This window comes from Quercus suber, unplaced genomic scaffold (genome assembly GCF_002906115.3).
Source record: "Quercus suber isolate HL8 unplaced genomic scaffold, Cork oak 2.0 scaffold_207, whole genome shotgun sequence".
In the NCBI taxonomy this organism is placed as follows: domain Eukaryota; kingdom Viridiplantae; phylum Streptophyta; class Magnoliopsida; order Fagales; family Fagaceae; genus Quercus; species Quercus suber.
In genome coordinates, this window is record NW_027069665.1 from 862,260 (window position 1) to 873,315 (window position 11,056).

Genomic DNA, 11,056 nt, shown 5'->3' on the forward strand with positions numbered 1-11,056 from the left:
GATAAATAAAGTGGAGTTAATGGTAAGTTCATGTGAAAGTAATAATACTCCAATCACAACTTAAAGCCTTCACAAATAGTCAAAAAATCGTAATAAATGCTGTCCCTAACATTGTTCTTAGAAGAGAGCAAACTCTGAAGCCAACACAAGATTGAAAAAAAAGATGCCACTATTAATAACATGCACCATCAGAAGACGTGAGACAATTTACCAAAGAAAGTCCATAAATTCTGAAGAGTTGAACAGATCAGTCACAAAGGGAGAGTGGAATAGGCAAGAGATTTAAAAACTCAAATTCCTCCATATATGAGAATAAGCATTTTCTTATTACATCATTGAGAAAGTAATACAAGACCCTTTTTTTTTTTNTGCCTCTATAGCTTTATGCATCCTTGACTGTGCAATATTTAGTTGACTACTAAACTTTGTGCCTATTCAGTTGAATGGCTTACGCTTTTTCAAAGAATCTGTCTTTCAAGTTTTCGGCTCAATATTCTAATTTCTTTCTTATTCCATGCAGCTTGCATCTTCTCTTGGTCCTCGATTTTATGCAAACATCTTTAAATGCAAGCACATATCAGAAACTGGAGCCAACAGGTATGGGCTATTTTCATTATTTTATTTCTGTTTCTTTTTGATAAAGGATGTTGACATCAAGAAAGACATGTTTTAAGACCTTATGTTTCAAGGAAAGTAAAGTTATATCTTTTGGCTGGCTGGTGGGTTATTTATGAATGATGCCCCTTAAATTTTAATTCTAAGGAGGTTCTCCTCATGTTCAGGGTATATGCTACTCGTGAGTCACATATGCACTTTGAAGTTTGCATTATTTCTACTATTGGGCGTGATGCACTATGCATAACAGTCTATTTCTTAAAATATTTTAGTTGCTATCACTTACTCCTACACTGCCCAGTAGCTCAAGAGTTGTGGAATATGGTGTTCACTATTTGGGGTTCTTTGGGCCATCTTGTGTAGTGTTGTGGAACTTCTAGCATGTTGGTTTGGCAAGTTTAATTGAATCAGAACTAAGGCGCTTTGGGGAATGATCCTTGTTGTCATATGTGGGTCAATTGGAGGGAAAGAAATACACGCACCTTTGAAGGGAATGAAGATCGATTCATGAGCTGAAGCTTCTCTTCTTTAGACTTTGTTTGAAAGGGAAAATGTTTTGGGTGTTTTTACTCTCAATTCTTTGCCTGATATGCTTGATTTTTGTACTTCATTGTTTTCTTGTTGCCTCTAGCACACTGCCTGTGTGCTTCATTCCTCTCTATTTTTTTACCTCTTTTTTCAATTAAGTTTATTACTTATATAAAAATAAAAATAAATAAATAAATAAACCATTCAAATTACCAGAAAAATGTTGACTATGTATTTCACTTGTAAATTGCCTAATTTGGAGCTGCTTGCCTAGACCTTTAGTATTCTTTGCATTCTTTCCATTGTTTTAAAGTTCTTAGTTCCATAGTATGAACAAATTCATGAGAAGAATGTCCTTTGTATCTTTGATAAAAAGCTTTTTGAAAAGTTCAAATTCCCCTTCCCTAACTATCAAATTATCAACAAACAAAAAATCTATTTTTTTCTTGAACGTAATCTTGTGGTTGATTCATGTAATTGCCATGTAAATGAATGGTTTGATGTTTTTGCAGATGCTATTGGACACTCAGCGGTAAAGACAATTCTTCTAGAGATTCCTGCACTTGGTCGACAAGTGAGTTACTGCTTTTCAATAGAATAAGTTTCATGTATTTCTCCCACATGATAGATATGGAAATTCATGTTTGGTGAGAAAGTTTATGTCTGTTGCACTCAACCCTTATCTTTTATTATTTTCCCAATTAAATGTCATATTGTTATATGTTCACTTTTCTAGAGTGAAAAATGTTTAATAAATTTTGACTACTACAGAATTTATAATATCTAATTGATATTCTGATTTAAATTTGCTTCCATTATATTCCATTACAACTATCCACTTTTGTGGGCAACATTCTAATCCAGATAATTCTAGAAGCTCAACTCTATCATTTGGCTGCTAAGCATTGTAGCTCTCATTTGAAAATTCTGTGTACTCTAGTGTAAGGGCAGGAAATTGATAGTATAGATCGACTGGTTATTGTACTTATTCCTTTTCTTTTTGATAAGTAAAATCTTTATTCAATAGAGAGAGAAAATTACATCCACTGTACACAGGAAGTGAACAGAGGGTCTGAAAAATCTAGACAGAGTACATAAATCTAAGAATTCCTGCAGATTAGAAAAAGAATGGCCACTCAGTACAGCCATCCAGTCGTACAGGATCCGTAGCAATAACAGCTTCACATCTGGAATCAAGCACTTAACTCCTTAAAAAATACACTGGTTCCAGCTTCACATCTGGAATCAAGTGCTCAACTCCTTAAAAAATACACTGGTTCCGTTCTCTCTATGTAGTCCACATCACACAGAGAAAAGCATCCCAAATATCCACATAACAATGCCAACCAAAACCCATCTTTCCAACATTCCATCAAAGCCAATACATTCTAAGGCATAACCCAAGCTCCCAAACATGTCAAAAACCATAGACTACAGATCATGAACAAAAGAACAATGAAGCAGCAAATGATCAACAGACTCCCGGCTCAGCTTTCACATACAACAGCAATCCACCACACACAACTGCCTTTTACAGAGATTATCTATAGTTCAAATTTTCTCCGTAGCGGCTGTCCACACCAATCCACCCACTCCACTTGTACTCATTCATTTAAAAACATGGCTTCTGATTGAGTGAAATGGCAAGCAAACTTGTGCAGCTGACTTGGAACAACTGGGTTAATATTGTCATGTGATTTTGGATGTAACAGCACTGACTATTCATGAATGTTTTATAAGTATAGACAAGAAAACGTATCATTTACCATCTGCAAACTATTCTAGACAGTTGGTTTCAACTATCGGATAAACATCAAAGTATTGCATTCATTTGCTGTGTTTTCTTTGACTACATATGATTGTTTGCTGGAGTGTATTTATTGTCTCTGATTATGAAAAGCAAGCCTGTTAAATATTTCATGTTACTCTTTTTTAACAGACATCAGGTGCTGCTAGCTATTCAAAATTTGTAAGCCGTGAGATGAGCAAAGCTGAAGCACTTCTGAAGGTTGGTTATATATTTTGCTTCCTGGAAAGTTTTAGTTTTATTTTCTGATACAAATTTATGTATATTCATTGTTCAGGTTATACTGTCCCCTGTTGATTCTGTGGCGGATACATATCGTGCATTGCTGCCAGAAGGAACACCAATGGAGTTTCAGCGCATTCTGGAGCTAAAGGTTATAGTCAATTCTTTCTGTTCTTCAATATATGGTTTAGTCATACACTGCTGGCTGAATGATTGGTTAACTCATGTACAGTGTCAAGCACCACCTGCCCCACACACCCACCCACCCCCCCCCCCCCAAAAAAAAAAAAAAAAAAAAAAAACTTGAATGGAGATAGGTCAAAGCCATGAGAGCTGACTCAATAAGACTACTGATGGACTTGTGAAACTATTGGGGTTTTCTGAATCCTTGAGTCGTGAGTCTAAGTTGTACATAAAACAATCTTCATGTGGACGTGTTCTTAACAATTGAATTTGTGTACCCCACTTTGTTTTAATTATGCTGGTCAGTTTACCAAAAATATTTTAAACTTCTCTAGGAGTGTTAGGTGCTGGAGTTGAATATATACCTCGAATGAGTTATGCTTTTATGTAGAATTAATTTTTGCATGGCATTTGCAGGGCCTTAAAAAGGCTGATCAGCAAAGTATACTAGATGACTTGAACAAACATGGGCCAGGGATCACACAACCTTCCGTGGTACCATCAGTTGTCCCAGCTGCCCCTCCTGCCCCTATAGCTCCTGCAATACCCAATCTGGCTTCAGTTGGACTAATTGGTTCCCGAGAGGATGTGCTAGCCAGAGCTGCTGCACTTGGAAGAGGTGCAGCTACAACAGGGTTCAAGAGGTTCCTTGCTTTAACTGAAGCTGCAAAAGATCGGAAAGATGGGCCCTTCAGAAAGCTCTTTAATGCTTGACAGCATTAGAATCTCATTAACGACGGTTTTGGTACTAGTCACCGATTTTTTTTTTTTTTTTTTTTTTTGTGGTAATATTTTTTTTGTTTTATCACTGTATGTCCAGCAATAACAAAAACATATTGTCAAAAAAAAAAAAAAGGGTCTTGTATTACAACCCTTGTTGCATTAACACAAAATTGGTGTTTGCTATGTGTCTACAATAAAAGATGTGTGAGGAATTAATGACTTGCTATTAATTTTTGGATTTGGCCTCGTAATGGTATGCACAATGTAGGCCTCAGATCATACGCACATGTGAATTTATGCCAGTAATGTGATATATCCTGTATGCAAAGGTGCAACAGTACTGAGAAATTAAATTTTAAAGATATGCATGTCTATGAAAGTATTTATATGGTACCAATGCAAACATGTATGTCTCCTTGATTTTATTTTGAAACTGAGGTTGAAACTTGTGGATGACTCCTGAGCTTACTCAATCACAAAATATATGAGCTATCATTGTTTATGAACCTACAGAAAGTAGTTGGGTTTTTATAATCTGTGTACCAAAGTTAATGAGAAACTTGACCTTATGGGTCCGTCTGGAATTTTGTTATGGTTACATTCTTTGTAGTTCTTGCTCTCTCTCTCTCTCTCTCTCAATTATTTTGGTCCTTACTATATATTTTTATAACAGGGCAAGTTGGATATGCATCTATTTATGGAGAGTTACCGGAGTTTAAGAGAAACCAGACTTCATTGGTCCCATCTGTTCCATCAGAGAGGCCTTGGGAGACGATATTCAGTGGGTCATCACATAATCTTCCACCCCTCACCAAATTGTGTGCAGCATTTCTGGAATCATTGATGGAAAAGAGGACTGCTGCTGTTGAGTGATCCTTAACTTCCTCTGGTTCAGCTCTTTTTGATGGTAAGATGATGGGTAGAATGTTATACATTTGATTTCATTATTCCCTTTTTGCCTCTGCCGCAAATATATTTTGACAAGACGGAGAGAGTATGCATAAATATAAAGAAGCTGTATAGCTGATATGCAGACATGGTATTAGGAATGACATGTTTGGTCGCCGGTAGGGTGGAACAGAAAATCTATCAGCTTTGTACATTAGCTTCTGGGAAGAGAGATTAATGAAGCCATGATGGGACCACGATCTCAACTTTTAAGATTGGTGGAGTTTGATTTATACTTTAAAAGGCCATTTAGGGAGAGATTCTATATTAAACTGAAGGTGTCCAAGTTTTCTTGGCTCAGAAAATTTTGTAATTGTAAGAGGAAGGATGCTGTGAAAATTTTGTAATTTTATTTTTTTGGTTAAGGTAAATTTTGCATTTGAGATGAGCTTGGTGGTCAGAACTCAGAAGTACTAAAAAACCTCAACCAATTCTTCTTTAAGGTTTGCTGGCAAAAGTATCTACGTAGTGTTTGTGATTCCAAAAATTTCGGATTGTTTGCATTTTTTCTTTTTCTTCTTGTTTATAGTCAATTTCAGTTGAAGTTGACTCTTCAATATGCAACCCAAATGCTATTTCACGTAATATAAAATGTATAACGTGGATTCATTTCAAAGCCCATTATTTATGTTGCAATCTGGTTTTATTTGATAGGTTCGAACTTCGAAGCTCGCCATGTGAATTTATGTGTAACAATACTTATGCAATTAACTGAGCAAGTTTCTTGATATGTTGATTTTCAAATTTATAATTTCATTCAAAATAAAATTAACTATCTTAATCCCCAATGACCCACATTGTGAAATGTATGAAAGTAGAAATTTATGATATATGGTCAAAATAATTAAAATAAATTAATAAAAAAATTATGTTAAATTTATTGAAACTTTTTGGGATAGAATTTTAGTTGGATCGATCAGTAACATTATAATTTAAAACTTAGGTATTAGAGTTTTAACTAAAGTCAACTATTTTAACAATTAAAAAACCCACTTGGTAACATAACCCTTAATGAAAAGTAATTATGAAACCTAATTGCACTCTATGGTTTGTTGTTGTTGTTGATAAGAATAACCCTCTGTGTGCGAACAACAAGAAGGAAAAGCAAAAAGGAAAAACCTCAAAATAAGAAAGAATGAACTTACCTGTACATCATCAACAGAAACAAAAACAAAACAAAAAGTCATGTTGAGAAAACTGAGAGTAAAAAGTGGAGAAGGAGCACCGGACTTAAACAAAAAGAATAACAAAGAGGAAGACAACATAAAATGAGGAAAGTGAAGATAAAGATGAGAACAATTTCAAAAGTGAAAATTTTAGAAATCGAAGAGTTAGGGAATAGAAGAGTCAGAGAATAAAAGCGGTGTGGATGAGAAAATACGAAGTAAAAGGGGAATGAAGCGTGCTATGAAACTTTTTTTTTGTTCTTGTTTTGGTGAGAAAGATGGGGGAAATTACGCTTTACCACCCTAAATTATGCTCCAGATTACACTTTACACCATAAATTATTCGAACGCACAGTTTACACCCTAAACTATTACCATTGTTACACTTTGCACCCCAACATTAGTTTTACTGTTAAGTTTGACAGAAATATAAAACATGTGACTTGCACATGTGTATTACTTAAGTGACACAAACTTAAAAGACCAAAAACCCCCATCTTCTCAATCAATTAAATTTTTTCCCCAGCCCTCTCATGCATACCAGCCCCTCTCCCCAAATCAAAAATCCCTGCAGTCATAAATCCCCAAATCAAAATCATCTTTAGCACTACGCCATTGCTCCACCACCGTGACACCACTCTTAATTGTGTAGCAACACATTTTATTTATCAACTTTCAGATAAGCCGATGATTTTGTAGCATAGCAAGTGAAAATTCCTGAATGGTTTTGAAGGAAAAGCTGTTCGGTGGAGCAATGAGTAATGGTTTTTAGAATAAACCTCCATGCTAGTTTCCTGGATTGCTGTAAAAAACTAAATATGTGCACAAACAACAAAGAACAGCAAATGACGACAGAAAAATTCAGTTGAAAGCTTTGTACATAATCCAATTATTAATACCGCGTAATAGTATCTTCTTGTCCTTACCTAGGCATCAAGATCGAAGAATGTCAAATGCCATCCATATCTACACACTTCCCATCCTTGAAGCACACTACCAACTATATATATAAGAACAGCAAAAAAATACAAAGCTGCAACGAGCATGGAAATCTAGATCATTTTTTTTTTTTTTTTTCCAGAAGGTTATCTAAAACATGAAGTCCAGAGACTGATGCTTCTAGGAATAACAGTAGTGGAGTGGTAGTGGTGTCAAAGATGATTTTGATTTGGGGATTTAGGGTTGCAAGGATTTTGATTTAGGGGAGAGGAGTTGATACGCACAGGCACATGCACATGAGAAACCTGGAAATTTTTTTTTTTTTTTGTTTTTAATTGATTAGGAAGAAGGGGTTTTTGGTCTTTTAAATTTGTGCCACTTAAGCAATGCACGTGTGAAAGTCACATGATTCATATTTCCATCAAACTTAGCTGTAAAACTAACATAGGGGTGTAAAATGTAATAAGGATCATAGTTTAGGGTGCAAATTGTGCATTCGAATAATTTAGGGTGCAAAGTGTAATTTGAAGTATAGTTTAGAGTGGTTAAGTGTAATTTTCCTGAAAGATGGTGGTATGAAACTAAAATGCCGAAATAGAGGCAAAGAAAGAAGTGGGGGATAGGTGGGGATTGAGGATATTTAATAAAGCGCCATGTTTCACTTTGTCATTGGTTGATAAATTTTTAATATTGTTTCCGTTTAGTGAGTGTTGTCCTTATTGTGCCAAGTTGTTTGCATGCAATACAAGTTGTATTTAACTATTTATACGATTATAACCATTACCCTTTTGAATATATAAACAATAGTTGTAGGGTCAGTTTTTGTAGCCCAAGCCCAAAGGATATGGGTTAAAGGCCCAACAAACCCAGAACAATGAATTTGTAGAGAGTGGATCGAAGGTTTAGGCGCTGGCCGACGTTCACGAAGCATGAACTCTTTTCTTTTATTGAAAAATACTTAGAACAATTTACAACTGGGGGATGCTCTTCGGCCCATGGCCGAGGAGGTTTTTTCTTCCCCCCTTCCAAAAAACTCTCTCCTTTACATTTTGCTCACATTTCTTATATATCTCTCTCTTCCTCCTCCTGTTGATCATCTATTGGCCTCCCTTCTGACCGTCCGTCCCATCAGAGGCCATATCCATGCTCCAGTGGTTCGCCCTGATCGATGTTGCTCTGTCAAGGGGTTACATCCCCATTAATGCGGCCAAAAGGGTTAGGTGAGCGTATTCAATGCCGAGGTGACAGTTCACCCAGGGCTTGCCCCTTCTTCGTACTGAGGTCTCGGACGACCGAGGCTAGGGTCATCCTCGGACCCATCATGCGCCCTCGGCGTGGGCCATTTGGGCCTGGGTTGAAGTGGGCCGAGGCTACCCGATTTTTTGGCCCCACAATAGCCCCTCAAAATCTTGCTGCACGCATCCTCGGGCAGGGAGAAGGATTTTGACATCCTCGGCCTTACCCCCCCACCCCCGTCAGTGCTGGGGTCTATTCACCTGCCCATGGCATGTCGCTGACGTTTCAGAGCACGTAACGTGCCCATCATTAAATTCAGGCGGCTCTGTGCTCCCCACGTCTAATGAGGTGTTACCCATCCAACGGTGGAGGTTCGTCTTGCATTTGTGAGCGGGAAAATCCGCATGGTTCCTCGATTTGGGGTATAAATACCCGTACGAACCGCTTCTTCCTGTTTCTCATTTGTAATCGAGAATATTCGTGCGCCCCTCCTGAGTTCAGCCACACTTTCACTAGCACCTCCAGCATAAAAGCTTGTCCGAGGAGCCCTTCCTCTTTCCAGTAAGTCGCTCTGTCTCTCTCTGACCTCTCTTTCTCTTTACCATTTTTTCTACTTCGCCTGTTCTTTCTTAGTTCTTTTAAGCCTCAACTAGGATGGGTAGGTTTAAGAAATACGTCGATACCGCGGAGGCAATAGAGCAATTCATCACCGACCGCAGAATTTCCGACAATGTAGGTCTGAGATATTGTGAGGACGGGGAGTGGCGCATACACAGGCAGGAGGGCGAGGTGGTAATTCCCATAGTCGCCTTCCTTGAAGGGGGGATGACAATCCCCATGGGGCCGGTGATGAGGGATTACCTCATGCACTTCCGGTTGGCCCCCACCCAGTGTGGGATAAATGTCTTTAGGATTCTGGGCTGTGCGGACGCCCTGAACGAGAAGATGGGGCTGAGGTTGACCCACCACGACGTGAACTGGTGTTACAACCTTCAGCTTCTTAAGGGCAAGTCGTATTACCTGAAGACGAGAGACAACAGGGTGCGGCTCATTCAGTGCCTCCCCGAGTCCAACAAGGGGTTCTACGAGGATTTCTTCATCGTGTCAGGGGAGTGGCACGATGGCCTTCACTGCCCAACAACAGAGGGAATACCAGGTGGGGCAGTGGGAGACAGAAAGGGTTTTAAGTTCTCATCTTTTTTCTTTCCCCTTTTTTTTTTTACTAACGCGGTGGTGCTTTCCGTTTGCAGACCCGCACGCCTTTCAGCGTCACTTCCATCTGGCCAACCGGGAAGATTTGCAAAAGGTACTGAAGGCGCCAGTGTATATAAACGAGGACGACAATCAGGTTAGGGCCGCCCACATAATTTTGGGTTATAAACCTACCCAAAAATCGTTCCCGGTTTCGAAGCACATCATCCTCGCCAATGATCCTCGGCTTCAGAGGATTACCGTGACCGAGGACGGATTTTCGTTCCCCGAGGAGCCCTCCAACCAGGAAGCTGTCACACTAGCTGTCCCCTCCTCTTCCCAACCGTTCGCCGAGGCCGCCGAGGAAGCTCCAGAGGGGGAAGGGGACGCGTTTGACGTTTTCGCTCAGCTTGATCAGTCCGAGGACCCTCCTGGGGACTTGGGTGATCCCAATCTGACCGAAGCAGACCTCCTTGCTTCAGAAGCCACTACTCGGCCGTCAATGGGTTACAAGAGGAAGCCCACCACCAACTTGCTGGACCTGATTGAGGGCCAGCTGGGGGAGTCCCAACAGAAACTTCCCACTCCACCTCTGAAGACTAGGTCGACTTCCGCTAGACAGAAGCTTCCTCCTTCTCCTTCTCAGACGTGCTCACCCTCTGGGTCCATGCCTGCCGGCCCCAAGAAGAAGAAGGATAAGGGTAAAAGGCCTGTTGAGGATAAGACGGTGTCCTCGCAGGAGGAGGAAACTACTTTGCGGCCGTCCAAGCAGCTCAAAATAGGCGACAAGAGCCAGGAGAGGCAGGTCATCGACACCACCTCTTCCAAGGCCCAGGCCTGGCTCCCAGCCCCGATGCTCCATGGGGAGCCCTTGAGGGATAACGCCTCCCTCAGGGACTTCAATGAGGGCGAGGGTGCGCGCGTGGCAGATGCGCTGGAGAGGAGTCTGCTGCTCCCGGCGGATATGGCCGAGCTTCACTCTTTGACGAACGAGCAGGTCTTCCTCAGCCTTAAGCGATATGTGGGGATGGTAAGGGCTACAACCTCGACTCTTCTCCCACTCTTTTCCTTTTATTGGGCTTATAGCACATTGGTTATTCTGGCAGGCTGTCCAAGCTATCTTTATGTTGGAAGGGGCGGCAAACGACCAGAAGGAGGCCCTCAAACGGGAGCGTGATTAGCGCTTTTAGGCTACCCGGGCTCTAAAGAATTCCGAGGCTGACCTCGCCAAGGCCCGAGAGGATTTAAAGGCGATGACCAGGGAGCGGGACAGTGCCCTGTCTGGTCTTGAGGGTGCCCAGAACCAGGCCAATGAGCAGACGAGGCGCCTGGGCGAGGCGGAGGAGCAATTGCGGATCGCGAGGGATCTAATCGCTGATCTGCAGGCTAAGGTGCCAAAGGCCGAGGGGTCCCAGAGGGAGGCCGAATGGGCCAGAGACTAGGCTCGGCGGGCTAAGGACGAGGCTGACCATGGCAGGGAGATGGCCGAGAGAGCCAA

General features: G+C 40.6%; 1 protein-coding gene and 1 long non-coding RNA gene across 2 annotated transcripts; both read left to right on the forward strand.

Moving 5' to 3' along the window:
* Positions 1-1,588: 1,588 nt before the first annotated feature.
* Positions 1,589-4,218, forward strand: LOC136070063 (vacuolar protein sorting-associated protein 53 A-like). The gene is made up of 4 exons (XM_065779410.1): positions 1,589-1,717; positions 3,083-3,151; positions 3,228-3,323; positions 3,773-4,218. Exons 2-4 carry the CDS (start codon positions 3,125-3,127, stop codon positions 4,067-4,069), a joined length of 420 nt encoding a protein of 139 aa, XP_065635482.1. The 5' UTR covers positions 1,589-1,717; positions 3,083-3,124; the 3' UTR covers positions 4,070-4,218.
* A 31-nt stretch (positions 4,219-4,249) lies between these two features.
* LOC136070064 (uncharacterized) lies at positions 4,250-5,513 on the forward strand. Its single transcript, XR_010631298.1, has 2 exons — positions 4,250-4,985; positions 5,125-5,513. It is a non-coding gene; the product is annotated as an uncharacterized LOC136070064 (long non-coding RNA).
* The last annotated feature ends 5,543 nt before the right edge of the window (positions 5,514-11,056 follow it).